The sequence below is a fragment of the Pleuronectes platessa genome, chromosome 16 (assembly GCF_947347685.1).
Source record: "Pleuronectes platessa chromosome 16, fPlePla1.1, whole genome shotgun sequence".
NCBI classification, from domain to species: domain Eukaryota; kingdom Metazoa; phylum Chordata; class Actinopteri; order Pleuronectiformes; family Pleuronectidae; genus Pleuronectes; species Pleuronectes platessa.
This window is the reverse complement of record NC_070641.1, coordinates 5,829,499-5,853,978: the sequence shown is the minus strand read 5'-3', so window position 1 is coordinate 5,853,978 and position 24,480 is coordinate 5,829,499. Positions and strand designations below refer to the sequence as shown.

The window sequence follows — 24,480 nt, the reverse complement described above, 5'->3', positions numbered from 1 at the left end:
GGGTTTAGCTGGAGCTGAATTCTGCTCGGATCTCTCCTCCTCCATAAGACCCACAGAGCCGCGGATCAAATCCAGTCAAAACAGCGACTGAACAAGTTTCACCTTTAAAATCAATGTTTCTTTGACCAAGTCTGGTTTTCGACCACAGCACTGACGCATGCGCAACAGGGAGTATATTTAAAGACATTGTGAAGCTTTCGTGTCAAAATGTCTAAAAACAACCAGACTTGCTTTATAAATATTTAACTCAGTTGTGTTCCTTCATTTCCCCAAATGTCTCCGGCGATTTTCAAACTTGAAGAAATCAGTATATTGTGTCCACTGTGGTGGATATATCTATGGTTTAAACTTTCATCCATAGACTGTGGTTTCATCCTGTCGCCTGTGGATGACGTCACAGCCCAAACACCGTATGAGGCAGACCCTCGGAAGAGGACGATGTTGAAGTAGTTTGAGTTATCATGTTGGCTTTATCTTGATGGATCATCTCTATTCGCTCCCGTACGGCGCGGGGCCTCCCGCGGATTCTGTGTCCGAGATGACGCCCGAGGTGCAACAACCAAAGGGGGAAGAACTGCGCTTACTGCGCGACCGGATGCAGGCGAAGACCAGGGTGAACATCGGCTTCGCTTTCCCAAGATGGAGGGCGCTCCGGACCAAGCTGGGGATACGGAAAGACGCCGAACTAGCTTTGGTTCTACTGGAAAGGTGGGTTCTGGTTGTTCATGTTATTATTACATGGTAGTAGTCGGCTGAGTTAGCTTACATTAGCTAGCTGGCATCATTAGAGGGGGTGTGACCCTGAGAGCTCAAGGCACTGCAACTTAAGAAAACACATGTAAACGGACAGACACACATGTATTCAGACAGAAACACACGTAAACAGACAGGAACACATGTCAACTGACAGAAACACATGTATTCAGACAGAAACACATGTTAAAAGATAAACACATGTAAGCAGACACAAATATGTAAATGAAAAAAAATGTTTGTTTAGCTACCGTTTAAACTGAATAATTTCTCAAAGCCAATTTAGAACTGAGTGTTTATGTATTAGTTTTTCTTATTTGTAAGAAATAATGAGGATTTGTGGTAAAGACCAAGAGATGCAGTTTATCTCTATAACTAAACTTTAAGTGTGGATAAGTAATAAGCTCAGAGAACATTTGACACCAGGATCATTGTTAGAATGTTAGAACAGGTGTCATGTCCAAAAGTGAACGTCTTTGGCCACACAGTTGATTCTTCAGTAACAATAAACAAATAACAAAATTCCACCAACGCGTATCTTTATCACCAGGGACAAAAAGTAAGTGTGTATAAGTTATGAGTGTATGTGTGATCCAGATGAAATCAGCTGTAGATGTAAATAAACGGAGTAATACAGCTTACTGTCCAATAGGCTGTGCAGTCAGTTTGGGGCAGACACTCACCTTTAGTCACAGCACGTGTGTGTTTACTTGCTTGTCACCCATCGCTGTGACAAACCAGTGTTTTTGATTCTTGGTGTTTGTTTTAGCCTCTCGAAGAAGAAAGTTCAGGAGGAGGCTGGTATCGATCCTCAAAACCCAGTGTAAGTTTTTCTTCCCCTTCACTCTTTGTGTAATGTGTATGTGTTCCAGTCAGTTAATACAGTGCCTTGCATAAGTATTCACCCCCTTTGGACTTTTCTACATTTTGTCATGGTATAACCACAGATAAAAATTTATTTCATCGTGAGTTTATGTAATGGACCAACACAAAATAGTGCATCATTTGGAAGTGGGGGGAAATATTACATGGATTTCACAATTATTTACAAATAAAAATCTGAAAAGTGTTGAGTGCATATGTATTCACCCCCTTTACTGTGAAACCCCTAACAAAGATCTGGTGCGACCAATTGCATTCACAAGTCACATAATTAGTAAATAGGGTCCACCTGTCTGCAATTTAATCTCAGTATAAATACACCTGTTCTGTGACGGACTCAGAGTTTGTTGGAGATCATTACTGAACAAACAGCATCATGAAGACCAAGGAGCTCACCAAACAGGTCAGGGATAAAGTTGTGGAGAAATATGAAGCAGGGTTAGGTTATAAAAAAAATATCCAGAGCTTTGAACATCTCTCTGAGCACCATAAAATCCATCATAAGAAAATGGAAAGAATATGGCACAACCGCAAACCTACCAAGAGGAGGCCGTCCACCCAAACTGAAGAGTCGGACAAGGAGAAAATTAATCAGAGAAGCAACCAGGAGGCCCATGGTTACTCTGGAGGAGTTGGAGAGATCCACAGCTGAGGTGGGAGAATCTGTCCACAGGACAACTATTAGTCGTCTACTCCACAAATCTGGCCTTTATGGAAGAGTGGCAGGAAGAAAGCCATTGTTGAAAGGGATCCATAAAAAATCCCGTTTGGAGTTTGCCAGAAGCCATGTGGGAGACACAGCAAACATGTGGAAGAAGGTGCTCTGGTCAGATGAGACCAAAATTGAACTTTTTGGCCTCAATGCAAAACGCTATGTGTGGCGAAAACCCAACACTGCCCATCACCCTGAGCACACCATCCCAACAGTGAAACATGGTGGTGGTAGCATCATGCTGTGGGGATGCTTCTCTTCAGCAGGTACAGGGAAACTGGTCAGAATAGAGGGAAAGATGGATGGAGCCAAATACAGGGAAATCCTTGAAGAAAATCTGATGCAGTCTGCAAAAGACTTGAGACTGGGGCGGAGGTTCATCTTCCAGCAGGACAATGACCCTAAACATACAGCCAGAGCTACAAAGGAATGGTTTGGATTAAAGAATGTTAATGTCTTAAAATGGCCCAGTCAAAGCCCAGACCTCAATCCAATAGAGAATCTATGGCAAGACTTGAAGATTGCGGTTCACAGACGGTCTCCATCCAATCTGACTGAGCTTCATCTTTTTTGCCAAGAAGAATGGACAAACCTTTCCATCTCTAGATGTGCAAAGCTGGTAGAGACATACCCCAAAAGACTTGCAGCTGTAATTGCAGCGAAAGGGGGTTCTACCAAGTATTGACACAGGGGGGTGAATACTTATGCACCCAACAGATGTCAACTTTTTTGTTCTCATTATTGTTTGTGTCACAATAAAATTTATTTTGCACCTCCAAAGTACTATGCATGTTTTGTTGATCAAACGGGAAAAAGTTTATTTAAGTCTATTTGAATTCCAGTTAGTAACAGTACATAATGGGAAAAAGTCCAAGGGGGGTGAATACTTATGCAAGGCACTGTATGTGTGTGTTTTTTTAATTCCCAGAATCAACTGTAAAGACTCATGGGAAACGGCCAGTGAAGAAAGTGCGTCAGATGAGGACTGTGCTGCATCCATTAGTCTGAGGTTTGTCAGAATCAAGTTTATTTACGCTGCAGTCTCATAACAGCGGATAGATGTGAATCATATCAGAGGAATCCTGACTCACCCTTTTCTATTGGCTGCACCGGTGTGCTTAAGTTATTAATTTCGATGCACCCAAAATATTTTATTTGGCACTGCATTAATACACCTATTTTACCCTTGACATTTTCCAAATGCATAGGTAATTTCTTCACTAGGGCTGGGCTCAATTTGATTTGTTTGATTATCTTTTCAGTTCAGGATATTTTATTGTACGAAAATAGATTTGCCTGGATATGAAATAAATTCGCAGAGAATTAAACAAGGAAACTTCTAAGTGCATTCTTACAAATACTATGGTAGACCTGTCACAATAATGAATTTTTTTTGACGATATTCTGTCCAAGAAATTTTAGTGGTCAATGATATTATTGTCATCATTGTGAAACCATTTTAAGCCCCTAGTACACTGGTAATATAAAATAATCATGCAAGTTCACCCTTCAAAGAGTAGTTGACCTAATTCTAAAGATTCAGTCTGTCTTTGAATTAAGTCTGTATTTGAATTTGAAAAAATATTAAAATATCCGAAATACATTAAACATAAACCGCAGACAACCAAAACGATAAATATAATCTCTGGCTCTTTTAACAAAAAGTGCAATTCTTGAAAGAATATTAAATATTTGGTACATTGATTTAACCATGATTTAGATAAGCTTTTAGGTTTGTATTGAATGATGTTAGTATTCCACCATTTCACCAGAGATTTTGTGCGTGTGCATATGCACTCTGCAGTGAGCCCAATATGTTGGACCTTTTCAATGTGTTTAAATACGCGTCCCAGATAAGCAACACTTTTAGTTGCACTTTAGACAGTTCGTGTGCGGCCAAAATGGCCTTTTATCATTCTGAGGCTGCATCCACACTACACAGTACGTTGAGTCTAAAAACTATGGTTTCACTTGCCATCCACACTACCGAGTTATTTAAGCTCCTAAAGCAGAGAAGATAAACCGATAAAGATAATTTTGACGAAATAAAAGCTAGAAATGTAAGACATGGTCGATACGTCGATAGAGCTCATTCCGTCCATGTTTTGACAGACAACAGCCAATGATAATGAGAATAGTGCCGTGACGAACCAATCATGTGGCTGGAATAGAGTTACAGCCACGGCAGGTTAGGTTGAACACAGCACAGAGCGTCGAAGTAGCAGCTGGAAGCAGCACACGTGCTAACGTTTGGGCTCCTGCATCGAGGTGGACCACTCATTTATTTTTAGTGGTTTTCCACCACACATTAAAGATCTGGTCGTCCTGTGTCAGAGTCTCTGTCGGAGTCGGATAAACACCATCATTGATCAGAAGTTATTAGGATACGTACAGGACTGACATTTACTTTGTGCTTGTGTGGTTCTCTCTAGAGTTTATGAGACACACGTTTAAACCTGTTGCACAACACAAGACGTACCGTGATGCGCACAGTCAGGACATCAGGGTTAAATAGACCAGAACGATCCAAATTCATGATCTATCATCACCAATAATAACTAAATACATGTGATTTGACAACTTGTGTGTGTGAGGAGGGTCAGAGACGAGCACACACGCACACTTGCAGGGAGATGTTCTTTCTGTAGATTATGAAGTAAAGCAGTGTTTTAACTTCACTGTTGCAGTGGAAGCGACGCCCCGTTAATCCAGGAACATTAATATGAAATTAGCAGGTTTTTATAAAGATCAGTTCAACCTGTGAGTGAATAGAAAACATCAGAGGAGCAGAGTCACTTGTTGACCAGTGGAGTGATGCACCTCAGTGCAGTGGTGCTTACTTGATTTTTGTTGTGATATATATCAATATCGACTGATTTGAAAAACCAGGTGTCCAAAAATCACTGCCAAATACCAGTTATATCTCACTGACCATTAACCCTGTTGCAAAGGATTCTGGGCTGCGTTCGAGTTCTCCATTTAGCTTAGGTACCTTCCTACAGTGCCTTGCATAAGTATTCACCCCCTTTGGACTTTTCTACATTTTGTCATGGTATAACCACAGATTAAAATTTATTTCATCGTGAGTTTGTGTAATGGACCAACACAAAATAGTGCATCATTTGGAAGTGGGGGGAAATATTACATGGATTTCACAATTATTTACAAATAAAAATCTGAAAAGTGTTGAGTGCTTATGTATTCACCCCCTTTACTGTGAAACCCCTAACAAAGATCTGGTGCGACCAATTGCATTCACAAGTCACATTTGCAAGTCACATAATTAGTAAATAGGGTCCACCTGTCTGCAATTTAATCTCAGTATAAATACACCTGTTCTGTGACGGACTCAGAGTTTGTTGGAGATCATTACTGAACAAACAGCATCATGAAGACCAAGGAGCTCACCAAACAGGTCAGGGATAAAGTTGTGGAGAAATATGAAGCAGGGTTAGGTTATAAAAAAATATCCAGAGCTTTGAACATCTCTCAGAGATCCACAGCTGAGGTGGGAGAATCTGTCCACAGGACAACTATTAGTCGTCTTCTCCACAAATCTGGCCTTTATGGAAGAGTGGCAAGAAGAAAGCCATTGTTGAAAGGGATCCATAAAAAATCCCGTTTGGAGTTTGCCAGAAGCCATGTGGGAGACACAGCAAACATGTGGAAGAAGGTGCTCTGGTCAGATGAGACCAAAATTGAACTTTTTGGCCTCAATGCAAAACGCTATGTGTGGCGAAAACCCAACACTGCCCATCACCCTGAGCACACCATCCCAACAGTGAAACATGGTGGTGGTAGCATCATGCTGTGGGGATGCTTCTCTTCAGCAGGTACAGGGAAACTGGTCAGAATAGAGGGAAAGATGGATGGAGCCAAATACAGGGAAATCCTTGAAGAAAATGTGATGCAGTCTGCAAAAGACTTGAGACTGGGGCGGAGGTTCATCTTCCAGCAGGACAATGACCCTACACATACAGCCAGAGCTACAAAGGAATGGTTTGGATTAAAGAATGTTAATGTCTTAAAATGGCCCAGTCAAAGCCCAGACCTCAATCCAATAGAGAATCTATGGCAAGACTTGAAGATTGCGGTTCACAGACGGTCTCCATCCAATCTGACTGAGCTTCATCTTTTTTGCCAAGAAGAATGGACAAACCTTTCCATCTCTAGATGTGCAAAGCTGGTAGAGACATACCCCAAAAGACTTGCAGCTGTAATTGCAGCGAAAGGGGGTTCTACCAAGTATTGACACAGGGGGGTGAATACTTATGCACCCAACAGATGTCAACTTTTTTGTTCTCATTATTGTTTGTGTGACAATAACATTTATTTTGCACCTCCAAAGTACTATGCATGTTTTGTTGACCAAACGGGAAAAAGTTTATTTAAGTCTATTTGAATTCCAGTTAGTAACAGTACATAATGGGAAAAAGTCCAAGGGGGGTGAATACTTATGCAAGGCACTGTAAGTAAGTGAAAAGACCTGCAAGTATTTCAGCGGCTGCCGTAATTTTGAAATTGTCTTGATGACAAGGAAAGGAGCTTCAGTGCATCCTAACTTATCTCCTTTAGCAAAGGAAAGACCAGATCATCCTTCATTAAAAGATAGGAGAAAAATCCCACAATTCATTGGGGCAGCAACATTTAAAGTGATTCAACATCGTAGACAGGAACACTTCAATATACAATAAAGAGAACAGCTATTTTACTGTCGTGACCCCATCCAGAACTGATGTGAATCCTCACATGATCTTCTGAGCTCCTGGTTTCTTCTGTCACATCTGTCCAGTGAACAACAGGCTTATTAAACTTTTAGTTCACAATATCATGATCAGAACTAAATATAAATGTAGATTTTGGCCGCAGCCTGGGTGTTGTGTTACGACTCTATAGAGACACAGTTGTACATGTTTTATCTCATAATTAAGTTTAAAACTCAGCTACACTACTCTCAATCTTAAACTCGTCACAGCCTCTTTACACTGTCTGTCTTAGAAAAGAGATCATTGATCACCTGCATGACCTGGTTTCTGATGATAGTGAAAACCTTCTGATCTCATAAGAACCTTTGTGAAGCTTGACATCCTTGGGCAGAAGTGTTGTCACTGTTCAAGAGACCAGGTTATAAACTATAGGGGACCGAGCCTTTGCAGTGAGGGGCCCAGAAGCTCTGAACCACCCGCCCCATGAAATGGCAGTCAGTCATGTTTTATTTAAATCCCTTCACACTTCTCCCAGAAAGCTTTTTCGATATTTTATCCCAGCTGATAATTAATTATTGTAACTAAACTTAAAAAAGTGCTGTTTCTCCTTCCAATTTCTCCAAACACCCCAAAGGTCACTCCTGAGCTACAGCTACTTACGAGGCTCAGTTATTTTGTTGTTGTTGTTGTTAAAATGTTCATTTTTAGACGTCTGAATGAGTCTGTCATGCAAATAAAACAAACAAAACAAGGTCGGACTTCACAGTGAGTTTTTTTTGTTGTTAAAATAAACAAATAATGATGATTTAAAAAAAATACCAGCAGGTTCATCAGTTTAAACTGTTAAAAGAGGCAGCGGCAAATCGTAACAATACTGCTCCAAAAAACAAACAAACATTTATCATCGTGTGACCTGGGAACAGAGTGTGTGTCCAATCAGGCTGCGTTAAACTGTTACTGTGGCTAAACAAACAACACAGATACATGGACAAATAAAACAGCTTTAAACAACAGCCTAAATAAAACAACACAGCTTCCTGACGACTGAACAGGAACTTGATCGTTTCTACACGGAGACGCTCGACACTGATGAGGTTTGCAAAGAGTCTGGAGGGAAAAAAAAGTATCAATCACATCTGTGTCCTGGAAAAGGCTCAGATATCGTCACTGCCACGTCTACATGCACACAAGAAGCAGGTGACAGAAAAACTCATTCATAAAGGAGAAGGTACAGTACGTGTAAAAAAGAAAAATGGCTGCATTGGTAGAGGCAAGTTGCTCCTGGTACCAGCGAAACAATTATTTTTATTACCTCCACCAAAGATGGAGATGTACTTGTTTGTTAGCAGGATTATGCAAAAACTCTCTCTCTGGAGCGGTGGGACCCAAGAACTAAGAAAATTCCGGTACGGATTTGTATCAAGGTGGGGTGGGGAAATTCAGGAAATGCTTGTGCTGACCGTCTATTACAAAGCCTGGGGTTGTTGAGCAAGTAGCAGATTCATTTGAATACAGAAAGCCAACAGCAACCAAGTTACCTAAGCGCATGTAAACCAACAGAATTTTCCTGAGGAAAGGAAACAAGCTTCTGTTTTCAAAGAAATAAACATCTGATAAATGCAACGCAAATTTTTTTTTAACTCATCTGTCCTGATCATCGGTTCTGATGCTGCAAAACTAGTCCCCCTGGTGCCGCCTGAGCTAGTCTCACCGCTTTTTTAAACTATACTAAATATGAGACTTCTTGCACTTCCATGTTTGGCTCTGGAATCATGAAGATTGAAAAAATGGCGAAAGTCGGAATTGACCATACTCAGGAGAAATTATGTTTTGCAATATGTTATGTTAATTCTGTATTTTAGCTTCCATTTGTGCTTCATCGTACACTGGCAGCTCACGATGTCTCGACGTGGTGAAGGAAGGTCACAGGAATTTTCCATATTCTTAAAATATACACGACAGAAATGGAGGATCACTCCAGGCTACGTGGACAGTTACTGATGGATATTTGTGATGTGAAGAAATCTGTTGTAGGGTTAACTGTTGTTACATTTCAGAAAATCTGGGTAGACATGACAGATATTTCCTGTCTTTTCCCCAGACTCTGCAGTCGCCCTGCAGATGATTCAGATGGAAGAGGTGAAAGAACAGAAGAAGAGTGACGAATCTGAAGATAACGGAGCTCCCAAACTCCAGCAGATCGACAGCGTGACTCTTAAAACACAAGGACCTTCCAGCCCGAGTGGAGGAAAGAGCAGCCGAAGAAGAGGCAGTCCACCGCCTGGTCCACCAGCCAATCAAACACCACCTCCCGGTTCCCTGAGCCAATGGTCACCCTCAGCTTAAAGTTGCACCCTTCGCTCAGGTTATTGTTGCTGATTGGAAACAGGTTCACCACTTCCATGTCAAAGGTCACAGCAGAGCCGGTGGTGATGGCGGGCAGCTGGTTGGTCATCTCTTTACCGTTTACAAAGACAGCACCTGAGCGGAGAAACATCAACATCTGTTGCAGCACGCCATGGGAGGAAACTGAATTTTGAAAAAAATCTTTTTTTAAATGTGCTGAAACAAAACGAGCCTTAAAAAGCTGAATTATTTTAATTTATACTTTTAAGCTCCGTGTGAGATGATCAGAAATCTTTGAAAGTTTTGACTGCAGATAAACTTTGATATTGCACAAACAGCAAAAAAAGGATTTAACTGATATTTTATACAGTTAATCCTGCTTTTTGCAGTTAAAACCACAGTGCAGCTATGGTTACATCTGAAGTCTATCTTTATAGATAGATAAAGAACTTAAGAGCATGTGTGGACTGAGACTAAGTAATAAAATGAAAAAGTAATAATGTGGATGTATCCTTCATCTCTTCAGTTGCATCAAATGCTTTACTGTAGTGAAATGAACAATAAAGATTTTCCTTTTGTTAACTTTACAAGTGGAGAGAGTGATTCCTGCTGAACTTATATGAATTCAGTTTTTACATAGAACTCAAGTGCATCGCTCTGCTGAGATGAAAAGACTGAAGTAACCAGGACATTTTGAACCTATTTTATCCATTGTAACATTAACCTATTTAATATAATTTATATAAAAAAAGCACCATTACCCATGTATCTCTAAATGTGTTTTAAATGTTTTAAATAAACATGATGCCATAATTCCCTAAATATAGTGTAAGCTAAGTATCACAGTGACCACAGGGTGGAATTTTAAACCGTGTGTGCGTGTATGTATACACGCGGATGCAGATCATTTGTGTCCACATACCGTTGGTGGAGATGCAGACGGCCTGGTCTTTCTGAAGAGACTCCGCCCCCCTCTGGTTGTCCACGCACACGCCCAGGCTGTCCCTACGGTCCATCTGACCTGCTGCAGAGATCCTGCAAACGCGGAATATGGAGATGCACAAATTCTTAACACAAAGAGTCCAGCAGAAAAGATACACTGGATTACATGTTTGATTCAGCTGTAGAGAAACGACTACAGGTTTAATGAGCTTAAGTATCTGAAAGGGTCCAGGTGCATGTGCGTACTTGAAGGTCAGTGTCTGACCACAGAAGTAGGTGGGTGCGTTGGAGTAGAGGACTTGGCAGCGGGTTTGGGAGGAGTCGTTGCATAGTGCGATGTTTCTCCTGCTGCTCAGAATGTAGCCCTCAGTGCCCGGTCGCCACTCTGTTACAATGACACATCACACACACATTAGATATACACAACACATCAAAAAGTAACAACACAGTCTGCAGGTTTGCCTATGATGCTGTTTGTGCTGTTTTGACACATAGTATGTAACGTTTGTCGTCCTTCACTTCAAAGTTCACAACACCAAATTCTTAGCTTTATTTAAAATTCTTGCTTGGTAGCTCTATGAACAAAACCAACGTCTTGTTTAGAATGGGTTCACAGCACAGGGTTTCCCACTCTGCAGTGGGTTGTTTGCAGGGCCAGAGGTCGTCCTTTAAAAAGTTAATACATGTGTTGCAGAAGTCTTCTTTCCCTACCGTGCGGTGCGAGTGTGGTGTATCCCGTCTGTGGGATGCTCCAGGGGCTCCACTCAGTGCGACCCTCCCCGCGGGCGCAGACCCTGAACAGATAATCTGTGTGAGGGTCCATGTGGAGAACCAGAAACTCACTATCCCGACCAATGTAGGAATCCTCATATTGGCTGCCCCCGCTGCCTGATCGTCGGTACTGCAGCCGATAATCTGCAGCTGCAAAATCCTCATCCACCTGACGCACACACAAAACAACGAGGTTACAGGTGCTCAACTATCACATGGAAGAGTCCCTGTGTATTTTGTGTCCCCTTCCCTGGCTGACCTTACACCAGCGGACCAGAATACTCCCCGGCCTCTCCTGCAGCTCGTCTATCTGGACCGGTGGGTGGGAGGAGACGGAGCCGTGGCGTGAGACCCTGTCCCTTATCAGCCCCAGCAGGGAGTCGTCCAGCTGGGCTGAAACACTCGGCACGTCCACCAACGCTGGTACCTCTGGTAGACTGGAAAACACATGGAGCCAGTTCATTTCAATAGAGTGAATAACCGCAATCTGGTCATAAGTACCAGTGTTAATGTTGGATATTTAATCCAATGATAGAATATCTTTACACATATCAGGTGATTAGTTTTGTCCAGTTGTAGGTGGGACCATCCCCACACAAACCTCAGCAGTTTCACGCAGAAGGGCAGTGTTGTGTTTGTACAGCCTCGTAATTTAGGTAAACAGTGAACTGAATGAATCATTTTGAAACTGATGGAAAATATTTTACTGTAACCGCCATGTTGGAAGAGCATGGCTGTTCTGTTTCTCTGAGCAGATAGAAGTTCAGTATGATCTATTTCCGAAGATATGTGGCTAAGTATGGCAATTTGAGCCGATTTCCATGGCATGGCGTTTTTTTTCTTACAAGTTTTCCTGTGTTGGGATCTTGTTGTTACTTCTGTAGTCATGTTCAGATGCTGAGTCATGTATTTTATGTTTTTGAGCTGTGTGATTTGATTCAAACAAACCACATACTGTTTGATGGATGAGTAGGAGGAGGTTCGATGGAGACTTTGAGTAAATCATTTAAAACTAGAATAACTCTCAGTAGAGGTCATAACTCTGCCAAATCCCTACAGTCCACTTACATAGAATCAAGCTGCACCAAATCATACATATTAATAAATGGCAGTCCTGTTAATGTCCCAGATTGTTTTTATAAAGATGAATTTACAATCAGGCAAATCAGTGAAAATGTCAACAAAAAAACGCCTGATAATCTCACAATGTTAAAAAAAGATTCCTGTATCCAGCCCCTGATGCAGATCTGCACCACAATTTAATTAGTGCTTTCCTGACCCATATTGCATCCTCCACCTCCAATTTGTCCCGTAGTTTTTGTGTAATCCTGCTAAAGATCACACAAACACAAACCGACCAACATACAAACAGAGGCGAATGTTGGTATAGGTAAGAATTGAGGTAAGGAGTATGAACTGAACTTTGAACTGAAGTATGAACAACGCTGCAGGAAGGTTGTCAGCTGATGAAGTTCACTAGGCTCAGATTATAAAAATGGCTCCCCCCTGCCAACTGCTGACATGCACTTTACATCAACCACACCCTGACCATTCACTGCATCTGTAGCTTTTAGTGTTAGCTTTCAAAATAATACATTTTTAAGTGACAGAGGGAAACACCTGCAGTGATGAAAAGAGAAATGAAGAGAACTACCTGTCTAGCTGGATGTGCATGGCCTTCTTGGTGAAACTGCCCAGTTTGTCCTCCTTCTCCCCGAGACCACAACGTAGAGCTGCTTCCCCTGGAGACAGAGGGTAGGTTTATTTTTTAGCCCAAAAAAACGTTTAACCGAGTAATTAGTAATAGTATCATGTAAAAACAGAACAGGTTCAGCAAAGTAGAAAACAGGCATCTCTTTCTATTCTTCTTTTAGGGGACATACCCTCTCTCAGCAGCTCGTCGGCCTGGCCCACCCCATGCTCAATGAGGCTCTGACAGTCATCCAGCGGTTTGACACTGTCAGCCTCCATGGAATCCACTTCAGCCACCAGGGAAGCAAGTCGCTCCGTCAGCAGTCGTGTTGCGGCCGCCTGCAACTCTGCAAAGTGCCTCCGGAGGGCCTCACGGGCCTGACCTGAGCTCCCCCGCACCTACAGAGCAGAGAAGAAGAAGGCACAAAAACCCAAAAGGTGAGGATGTGAACTGTGGGGTCAAACCGAGCGTCGCTTACTAATGCATCCCAGAAAAGACATTTTAAAGAGTCACTTTGTTTAGAATATACAATTTGTTATTAGTGACACATCGGCTGATTGTGTTTGAGATTAATCGGTTTTTAGTAAATACATTAAACGATAAGAAATGCGTTCCAATGCCCAATGTAACATCTGTGGTGTCACATTGGTGTCGAAATTTAAACAACCAACAAATCTACACACGAAGACGGTGAAAAGCAGCTTCTCCAACTGAGCCATTTTCTCTATATTTAACTCACTTCAAAGAAAGTAGTGTTTGGGGACTATTTTCAGCGGTGGCTTGGGAATTATTTGAAGCTGTCGTCAGTTTTTGAGACAGCAGCATAATGACTTTAAAAAACACAAGAAAGAACATCTTTCTTTGATTACACAGCCAACAGTACAGTTAGTATTACGATTCAGTATATATAGTGTGTGTTGGTAGTTATTTATTTAGGCTAAGAGATTTGTTTTGTAATTATAACAATTGGATAAAGGTGGCAGGGCTGAGTTTATTAGAATTTTTTTTACGCTTTGATTGTTTGTCGGGTGTTAGACAAAGATGGGAGTAGGGCACCTATATTTTCTGTTGGCTGTCACTTCTTTCTTTCTGCTGCAGGTCTGAGCAGAGGTCCATCCACTGCATGACTTTGAAAAATGCTAAACACTGGGCAGGGCCGGAGGGGGTGAGTCAGGCGGGGCTGCATGCCATTGTGACTCTCACAGACGGAATCGCAAGGCACCTCTGCCACAGGGAACTCTTCTAAGAAAGACTTTTCCCCTCTAAATCCCCTTAAGTGGGCATTAGTGTGGTGGGGGACCATGATGTTCCCGAGCCAGATCAGTTCGCTCCAGTTCCATTTCCATCTGAACCTGAAGGATGGAGGTTCACTTTAAATCATAATAAACAATCCCTCAATCCATGCAATCCGCTCTCCACTCTGATATTACTCCTCTACCACAATTTATTTGGACTCATGGATCATTTTGGACGTGTCACAGTAAAGAGCCTGATTAGCCTATTAGCAGCATTTTTTTTCCACGGGCTGTTGTCACAACATGGACCGCACATTCTGACACACACACACAAACCTCTGTTTATACACTGCAATGGGGAGTATGTGTACAGTCACATGTTCCACACTTTCCTCTGAGTCCACAAGGATTCAATTTTGGGGCTGGCAGCATCTGATTGTCCATCATCATGGAAACCACGAATTGGCGTTTGCACCAAACACAGCGAGTGCAAGCTACTTTCACTGTCAAGCTGAGTTAGATGTAAATCCCAGTTCCAAAAAGCTAGACTTTAGTGTGCATTGGACTTCTGGGGTTTTATACTACTGGACTGCTTGGATTAAGGCAAAGTATATTCTTTAATAAGCTTCTCTGCTAGACTCACCAGATCACTGATTAAAGTGACAAGTTTGTCGGGGAGGCTGAGTATTAAGCTGCTGTTTCCTTTTATTTGAATAAGTGTATACTTTCCGTGCGCATTTCTACTCGTAGATACTATAGGCCTTGCACTCATTCACACCAATACCGTAACCTTCCTCTATTATCTTTCCCACCCGTTCCACACATTCCCAACATCTTGTCACAGATGGAACTATGAAACTGCCAGTCAGCTACCCGCAAGACAGACTTCTCTGGCTTTGCTACCAAGCAATCGCTTTACTGCTCTCACTGAGACTTGGATCACACCAGACAACACATCCACCCCAGCTGCTGTCTCCTCTGCTTTCTCTTTCACCAACACACCCAGACCCACTGGTAGGGGTGGTGGTACAGGTTTAGTCATCTGTTGCAAATGGAGTTTTTCCCTCTACCCGCCACTGCTTTTTACCTCAATGTCTTTTGAATTTCATGCCGTGACAGTTACTCCCTTCCTCATCTCTCTGTACACCGACTCTCTCGGCTCTGGCATTCACTCACATGGCTTTTCCTACCACAGCTATGCTGATGACACCCAACTAATCCTCTCTTTTCCCGCATCTGAAACACAGGTAGCAGCATGAATCTTTGCCTGTCTGAATGACATCTCTCAGTGGATGTCTGCACATCACCTGAACTACTTTTCCTTCCAGGGAAAGACTCTACCACCCATGACCTGACTATTAACTTTGACAACTCCGTGTTAACCCGCACTCAGACTGCTAGGAACCTGGGTGTGACACTTGAAAACCAACTCTCTCTTTCTGCAACAACACGTTCCTGTAGATTCATGATGTACAACATCGGGAGAATACGCCCCCTTCTCACTCAGAAGGCGGCGCTGGTTCTGGTCCAGGCCCTGGTCATCTCATGCCTAGACTACTGTAATTCCCTCCTGGCATGTCTACCTGCTAGTGCCATCCGACCTCTGCAGCTCATCCAGAATGCAGCAGCTCGACTGGTCTTTAACCTACCTAAATTCTCTCACACTACTCCGCTCCCTTCACTGGTTAACAGTGGCTGCTCGCATCAGTTTCAAAACATTATTACTTGTGTACCTTGCTGCGAACGGATCGGGTCCAGTCTACATCAGGACATGGTCAAACGTTACACCTAAATGGTGGAATGAGCTCCCCATGGACATCCTGACAGTAGAAAGCATACACATCTTCCACCGCAAACTAAAAACACACCTTCCGACTATACCTTGATTAAAAAAAATTTAAACTAACAATTTAGTTGCACTTAAATGGCACTTACATATAGTACTTTGTAATTTTGCTTTTTTGAAGAAATTGTACTTTCTTGATTATTGATTAATGCACTTATTGTAAGTCGCTTTGGATATAACGTCAGCTAAATGTAAATGTAAGTAGCTCGTCAGGAAGCTTGATGGTTTGTGATCGGAGGAAGAGGTTATGTTTCAGTTCCTCCACGAACGCGCACACACACACACACTGAGGATTGCTCAATAAGTATACACAGCGAGAGATAGCAGGAAATGGCTGGGTGATTGACAACTGCTGCACTGATAAAACAGGGACAGTATGATGCTGTGAATGGAAAACACACACCAGGTTTTGCCTGAGTACACACTGAACTCTGCGTGTGTGTGTGTTGCAGACATAGGAGGTTTTTCCACTGGCGACAATGCATCACTTCCTGACGACTATCAGTACAATAACAGACAAATGACAATCAATATTTTGGGATTGGTAAAATAATAAATCTAACTAAAAATAAAACCAGAAATCTTCAATCATTTTTCAAACATGGGAGGAGGTGATCTGACATCCGACAGAGGCAGAAGTTTGTTTCCCCAAATGTTTGGACTATACGGCTCTGACAAAGACGAGATGTTGCAGTGATAGTATTGTCTCAGGGTGCGTGTGTGTCTGTGTATACGTGCGTGTATGAGAGTGTAATATTTCCTGGAGTCCGATAATCTGGTGATGAGCCATCCCTGCTGTGGGAAAGAGCAGCGTTATGGGAAAGAAACCCCACCTCATGTCTGATTCTAAATAATGTATGATGGAACAGCTGGGATTGGGCGGAGGGAGTCCTAAACACACAAACTCACAAAAAAGACTTCTGGAGGAATGAAGTGCAATTTTCTCTGAACTTCATACATATAACTTAATACGATAATCAGTAAAAAGCATCAGAGGGGTGATGGTCCACTATATATTCCAATAGGATACAGAGATAGATGACTTTTTTTTTAATGATTTTAATGTGATTTTCTGACTTTTTCATGACACACAGATCTTACAACATCATACAGATATTCGTTTTTCTTCCAGTTTTCAGGCTCTGTGGTGTGTTATATGTAAATGTCATCAACACACACAATCTCTTGGCGTGAATTTTTCTGTGAAATTTTCCTGCTGTATTCTCACATGGTGTCACTTGGACATTTCACGGACATTTTACTCGGATGCTGGCAGTAAAAGTTCTGGAATGTGAAGCAACTGTTGCTGACATTTGTGTTCTCACATAGACACCCTCTAGAAATATATGAGGGGAAATCGTCTGGAAGCAGCTTTACTGACTTCATATTTAACTTTTTACAGTGTATAATAATAAACAAATAAGCCAGAGCATCATGTTCCCCCCCTTCTCTCCCTTCATCTCTTCTCTAGAGACTCTCTGTCCGTCTATAGCAACCGGAAGTGGCTGCATTGTTGACTGAGCAGCTGGACGGGTAAATCTAAACAGCAGGAGGAAGGAAGAGATAGCAGAAAGAGAGACAGGGAGAATATTCTCTCCTGGGACTCAGCCTGGTCAGAGGCGAATACTTCAGTACTGCACTGCTTGAGTTTATTTGAGAGAAAGAGCGCATTTGAAATGGATAGAGATGGCGGTGAGGATGGAATATCCCTCATTTCTCAAGGGGCTGTAGTAATAGGAGCCGTTTTTCCCTAACAGAAGAATTAAACCAGCAGGATGACTAAAGAGCTAAAACATAGAGCGACAGAATTATTGCATGTAGGCGTGTGAACAAATAGCAGTACCTGTTTTCGGGCCTGGTTGAGGCCATGCAGGCGCTGCTGGAGTTCACTGCGGTAGTTCTGGGCAGCCTCTATGCTTTCTTTCGCCTCCTGCAGCAATGCATCCACCTCCACAGACATCCTCCCTCCTCCTGAAACACACGCACAGCTTATTTACAACACACTGCTGAGTGGATCAACTTGAAAAATATGGATTGAGTTTTTTTTCATCATTTTTTTAAACAAAAATAAATAAATCTACAAAATAATCTGATATCTCATAAAAATCGTAAAATATGAAGTGGTCGATATATGTTAATTTCATATATCTAATGTATGCCCAACAAAAGTAGTATCTGGCTCTTCCAGCCCGGTCTCTTTTCTAACTTACCCCAAGCATTGTGATCATCAGATACTAATGAGCTAGACCTCTAAATAAAATTGTCCTTGATGGGAATTTTAAAAAGTAATGCACATTCCTTGTCATTTATAAAGCACCTGCAACATCAAATATGTCATTAAATTTCAGTGAAAAAACTTTATTAATATAACTGAATTTAATCACATTTGAGGCACAATATGACATTTTATGATTAATTTAACCTTATTTGAAAATGTGGGGTTAGGTGTAACTGCTGTTACAGCAGTAACAGCAGTTACACATTGAGTTTGATCTGATGTTTGTTCTCCAGTAAAACCTGGACATTGTGCTGCATATGTTTAATACTTAAGGAAAAGTCGACAAACAGCAACAAAAGGGAGTGGCAGCTCCGCATGACTAAATGACAAAATTATTATTTTGTGTTGTTTTAAGGAGTTTTTCTTTTACAGTTTTTTTCTCTCATCTAGTGTGTTGCAAAGTCTTTTGTGAATGTAAAAGTTCTGCAAACTTAAAAAGCCTAAAGTCTGTCATAAATTAAGCTCCTCTCTCCCCACAGAAAACACTGAAGCTCCTGCAAACACTTTGTCAGTACTCCAGATCATTCTTCTGCATCACTGACGTCACATGACAAAACAAAATCTCATGTTGCATAGTGCACCCTTAGTAGCTGACCTAGCACGCCCCTAAAAGTTCCAGGTAAATTGAGAGTAGAGGCCGAATTTTCTTACATGCGCTGGAAGCAGTTGACAAATCACAACAAAGTGGGCTTTATCAGGAGGGGGGCTTTAAAGAGACAGGAGCTAAAACCATATGTTTCAGACACAGGCTGAGGACAGGAGCTGTAGCAATGGATAGCTGTTTCCATGCATGAATTCCAAATAACGACTTCATCAGGAGATTGCCTTTCACCAATGAACAATGTAGAAGGAGATTCTTCACTCAGACTCATTCAAAATAACACAGAAATCTCCAGAGCTTTTAGGTGAGGGGTGGTGCAACAAGCAGAAGCAGGACGTAACATATTAATTCCGCTGTGGACATCCTGTGTTTTTATTTACAGCACATCGACACTGGCATCTGCCCTTATCATAAAAAGCTCTCTTGACATTTTTGTTGGAGTAGGGCATTGCTTTTTCCTCCTGAGATATTTATATTTGTTTGTTTTTTCATTTTTTAAACCGTCGCATGTTAGAAACATCAACAACATGCCGATTTGCTCCCTGTTAAAATTCCGGATAATGTCCTGCTGTTTTTCTCACAAGAGCTCACTGAGACTTTATCCAGAGTTTTTACCAAGGGGCTAGCAAGAGAAACTCCGGGAGAATGTCTGGAGCCTCTCACTTGGATATTTGCGTTCTCAAATACAGCTCCTCCGGAGAATGTCAGGAGATTTCCAGGACATCAGTGTATGTCTGAAGGCAGCTAAGAGGAAAGTGATGTGTTTTCTGAGCATTACAGCATGTACAACCTTTCGTGTAATATTACAATTTCAAATTATCAACCTGAATATGTCTCCTTTAAGTTCACTTCCCACTCGAAACTAATTAAACAATTAAACAGTTTGATGTTTGAAAAAAACGAACAATGTATTATTGATTGTTAACATGGCAGAGTATCGATTAGGGAAAATGCTTGACATTTTCCTCCCTAATGTGGAGCTTAACTTTTAATAACCTACAATCTTCATACTACAAGGTACAACACCACATGCAGAGAAAAGTGTGGCAATGTGTGGCAACAAGAAGTAAACTTCCTGTAGCAACAAACCCGCCAATCAGCTAACTACACGACTTCATGCTTGACTTAGTTTCAGTACACAGCAGTGTGGGATTATACTGTTATTGACCTTTAAATAAAATAATGGATACGATTTGAGCCCGTTTAATAGGCTCCTCACTGTGACCTTAACACCTGTTATCAACAATCACTAAGATAATAAATCTGGTTATTTTGGCTGCGTGTTAATGTTAAAGCCATTTGATTAATGGGAACACTGATAGCACAGAACAAAGTAACGTCAACACGATGGAGTATTTTAAAAACAACGGGTCTGCCGGCTGTTGTGTTAGCACTCAGTCCTCTGCAGTGAAAATTATGACGACACAAGACTGCTGCTTAAAGTTAAAAGTTAGACAGTACTGTGACACAGATAATACAACATTCTTACTGACACAACACTCCTACATGTTTCAATATAATATTCATTATATAGCATTAGTCTGGATTCAAGAATCAAAAACCTTTTTAAACAAGAAGCTGCTGCATAAAATACACAAATACATTACCAATAGCACCCTCATACCCAGAAACTCTGACTGAAAAAAATTTCCTTTTGTACTACCCTAAACGTCTTCCTGTCACAGACGTCTGTTTTGTGGTGAAACACTCAACGGGGTTTGAAAGTGAAACGGTTGATTTGCATTTTGAAATCAACCCATTGAACGTTCAAACCATCACAATTGAACTTTTCATCTCAAAGTTTATTTGAATAAGTGTGTGTGACAGAGGGTGTTTGATTTTGTATCATCTGTTTATACCTTCAATTCACAAGATGAAGGTTTAAAATATTTTTTTTACACTTAAGTCATAGATGACAGTTAAAATAATAACTCTATAGATGTATTTGTAATCTATCACATAAGGTGTATCAACTACTCGGTTATGAAATCCCTACTCTGCTCAGGTTCGTCCTCCTCAGAGCTGAGAGCAGTGACACAACCTTGCCTCCTGCTGCGGTCGACTACGCTTCCTTTACAACTTCTGAAGAGGAAGTCACTTAGACTCATGTTCTGCAACATACACATTACGCAGTTTCACCATGTGAATCAAAACCAGCAGTCTGAAGACCTCACCTTGGACCCTCACTATTTTCTGACATTATTTGGACTAAATTACTGATTGATTAAGAAAAAAAACAAGAATGAGTCACAAGAAAAATCAATTTAGATGAAATGGTAATGGGAACACCACAGATGCGGAGGGCACCACAACTTTGTGTTTGTCAATCTTTGTCTCATATCCACGATTCACAGGTCATTCAGTGCAGAAGCAGTTGATGCACACAATCTGACTCCAAATGATGTCATCAGCATAAGATGGATTCGTTTGTATTTTTGATCTTTTGGCTTCATATCTGGAAAGTGGGAGGAAGTGGAGACGTGTGGTCCATCTTTGTTTACAGTGTATGATTCAGACTACAAGGCAGTGAAAGTGAGTCAGACACTATTAAAATAACTAATAAGCTTTATTATTTTCACGATTCAATTAAAAAAACGTCAGTCAATATTACGTTGTTTTTTAGTTTAAATATGGAAAATGACATCAATCTTAAAACGCCTGCATCAGTGGAGCTCAAATAGAATTTTCTATTCATAGAAAGATCATGACTCAACATTGAGTGATTTTCATGGAACAAATTGAATCTGACGCACACAAAACACAGCCAGTAAACTGATCTGCTGTTAATGGCACAACACACCAAACAAAAGTCCACTATATAAAATGTATACACATGCAAATCTAGAGCAGCAGAATTATGCAGGCATGTGCCCCCTCTCTCAATTTGTCATAAACAACACCCACCACTTAAATTTGGACCAGCCATCTCTCACACTCCTTTCTTTCTGCTAACAAAGTGCCCAGGACAGCATCCTTTAGCGAAGCCTTGACAGCCAGACACACTATAAATTCTCTACTTCTTTTTCATTCTCTGAAAACAGGGCTGGTCATCTCTTCACCTCTATAAGCCAGCAGTTTATAATCCCTCTTTCTCTCCAAAATCAAAAGACTCTTTAGTGAATCTCAGGCGCTTAGCCAAGCAAACATCAAGCTAGTTCTCCTGTAACACAGTAAATCTCTTCTGTTTCTATGAAACAGGCGTGGCAACAAACAACAGAAATCTCCCTCCGTCTTTATTTCTTTTTTGCTTTTGACGTAAAGTGAATTTGCAGCCAGACAATAACCAGCAGTGTGCTTTTCACAGTATTTAGGTCAACCTGCATGGGAACATGTCCTGCTGTCAGACACTTTATGGGTCACAAATACAGTGCGTGCTTCCAAAACTGCAGTGACACAACCACAGTCTTTGTATCGCCTAAGAAATCCCACTGCATGTTTTGGTCATGATCCAATCGTGTACGAGTACTTTACTTTAAACAGTATTGTTGTGCAAGTATTTTGGCATCTTTGTGTGTGCTTGCTTATCCAGGTTCATCATACTGTGTTTTTGTATTCCTCTTTACACCTGAGAACTTAAAGGTGGGCTACCTAGAAGTTTATGACATACTGTTTTCGAACTAAGCAAAATTCTCTTGACACTAATTTGACACACATATTAAGAAACGTTTTAAAATGTTATAAGGCTACAACTTAGTGACCATTTTCATATAAATTCACTTTAAAATTGTTATTTCATCAGAAAATAATGTCCTTGAGGCTGCTAGGTATTCAGATTCTGTGTGTTTTTGGTTACATGGTTCAAAATCCACCAATATTCAGTTTATTTTATTGAACCCTTGTATTTGAGAAGCTGCAGTCAGCAAGAGTTTGGATTATTGTATTAATCAAAACAGTACAGCCTATTATATCTATTGACAATTTGAATTAATTGGCTAACACATTTTGCATTTTGTTTTGACACGACCATACCTCAACCTTTTATGATGCAATCTTAAGTCAACAGGCTTCATGTGAGTGAGGAATTTAGAGAATCTGCATGCAGCCCCTTCAGATGCTGCAAGCATGCACATGCTCTGACCAACAGGAAAGTTATGCTTGGAACTCGGGTGCAAACAGACAGTTATATTATTATTAGAGCAGACCACTGAAGAAACGAGTCAACAGGAGACATCAGACATGTCTAAACTCGGTCCCAACGACTTCCGTATTTTGTAGTTTATTTTTACCAAGGTAAACCTCCACCCAGCAGCATTCATCCATGAGATCGAGCATGTAAAACACACAATTACATAACTCACGATGTGTAATCTCTATGTATTTGAGCTGGTATAGTCACGAGGAGGCAGCTCCATGGATCGAGTGCTGAGGATCTCACTATTCCCACACCTCGCTGAGAAATGTTCAAATTTTAGGTTGGCGCCTTTGTCAGAAGACCCAGATAGATGATAATACCGTAACTAACGTGTCATTTGAATAACTAATGCATTTAGGTCAATTCGGCGTATTAACAGTTCACCGACGACAACTCTCATCCACGAAAAGTTAACTTAAGACGATGGTTACCGCTGCTATTAGGGTGAATTCTGGTGGAAGAAGATGATGACAATAACAGATGAACTAGCAAAAAGAAAGACACGTTCAGCTGTGAAAGAAAATGAAAGAGGACCAGTGGTGAAGTGGAGAGTTGATAGAAAGCCACATGTTATTAAATATCTATTCACCAGTTACCGACACGACGTTACCACCATTACAGTTTGTCTTTCTCACGATGAAGTTAAAAGACAAAGTTGGGGCGAGCTTGTTGTCAAAACACAATGAAACCCTGAGCATGTCTGAAGCAAACATCGCCTGGAGAACCATCGGGAAGACGATGAGATAAAATACGTTCCTTCTCATGTGGAGGACAGTGTCCTAACGTACCTGTTTTAATGGTTTCTCGTCGCCATTTCTTCCCGTAGCTCGTGAATCAGCTCGAAGCCGCCGCCAGATATATGGAGTTTTGCTCAAGTCCAGAAATGACACTTCCGAGGCTTTAAAGACAACAGCCAATCACAGGCTAGATCCGGCGTACTGACAGGAAAAGCAGCCAATTGGATCATGATATAATCCCGCCCCCTCGGATCGATGAGGAATTGATGAAACAGATCATGTTTGTGTCTAAGCCCAGGGCCGTAGTCCAGGGGCCCCAGACCTCAAGAGGCCCCAGGGCCACAAGTCAACTCCACATCAGATGCATCTATAGAATTTGGAAAAAAAACAATTAGATGTTTCCTAATGATTGGAAATTGGAAATTATGATTAAATCAAATTACAGTTTAAATTACATTATGGATTTTCCATCCCCCATCTTCTCTGGTCTCACAGAGAAGCCTTGTATAAATTCAAGATTTCAAAGCTCGAGAAGGGATTACAAAGTTTTAAATGTACATTAAATGACAGAGGATACAAGTACAATGGAATTGGCCAAATACAAATGAAGCACAGGGATACACAATTACTTTAATGTTGTTAACAGTAACTTGAGTCATTTAGAATTCAACTGTAAGTGATTTAGAAACAATCTATTTGTCCGTAAAAAAGGTTTGCAGATGAAATAATGAAATGAATCTGATATTCAACAGCGCCATCATTTGGATTATCTCAGTAACGACACAAAAATTAAGTTATTTAATGCACTACTCAATTTGGAGATTTAGGGCTGCTATTTTTTATTTT

The 24,480-nt window shown here is 41.1% G+C and overlaps 2 protein-coding genes across 4 annotated transcripts; one reads left to right on the top strand and one right to left on the bottom strand.

The window, feature by feature from the left end:
• The first annotated feature begins 372 nt into the window (after positions 1-372).
• On the top strand, positions 373-9,989 carry si:ch211-40k21.5 (uncharacterized protein LOC100332117 homolog). 2 transcript variants are annotated; one of them, XM_053442741.1, is made up of 4 exons: positions 380-708; positions 1,523-1,576; positions 3,276-3,356; positions 9,155-9,989. In XM_053442741.1, exons 1-4 carry the CDS (start codon positions 479-481, stop codon positions 9,213-9,215), a joined length of 426 nt encoding a protein of 141 aa, XP_053298716.1. In that variant the 5' UTR covers positions 380-478; the 3' UTR covers positions 9,216-9,989. The 2 variants fall into 2 exon arrangements, with proteins under 2 accessions (XP_053298717.1, XP_053298716.1); XM_053442742.1 differs by lacking the exon at positions 3,276-3,356 and having other exon boundaries at positions 373-708.
• On the bottom strand, positions 7,807-23,801 carry crlf3 (cytokine receptor-like factor 3). Of its 2 annotated transcripts, none has more exons than XM_053442739.1 (9): positions 23,686-23,801; positions 17,730-17,857; positions 12,996-13,203; positions 12,767-12,854; positions 11,372-11,549; positions 11,053-11,281; positions 10,588-10,726; positions 10,322-10,434; positions 7,807-9,534 (listed from the first exon to the last, which is right to left on the bottom strand). In XM_053442739.1, the coding sequence occupies exons 2-9, from the start codon at positions 17,844-17,846 to the stop codon at positions 9,269-9,271; spliced, it is 1,338 nt and encodes a 445-aa protein (XP_053298714.1). In that variant the 5' UTR covers positions 17,847-17,857; positions 23,686-23,801; the 3' UTR covers positions 7,807-9,268. The 2 variants fall into 2 exon arrangements, with proteins under 2 accessions (XP_053298714.1, XP_053298715.1); XM_053442740.1 differs by lacking the exon at positions 23,686-23,801 and adding an exon at positions 20,373-20,464.
• Between the last annotated feature and the right edge of the window lie 679 nt (positions 23,802-24,480).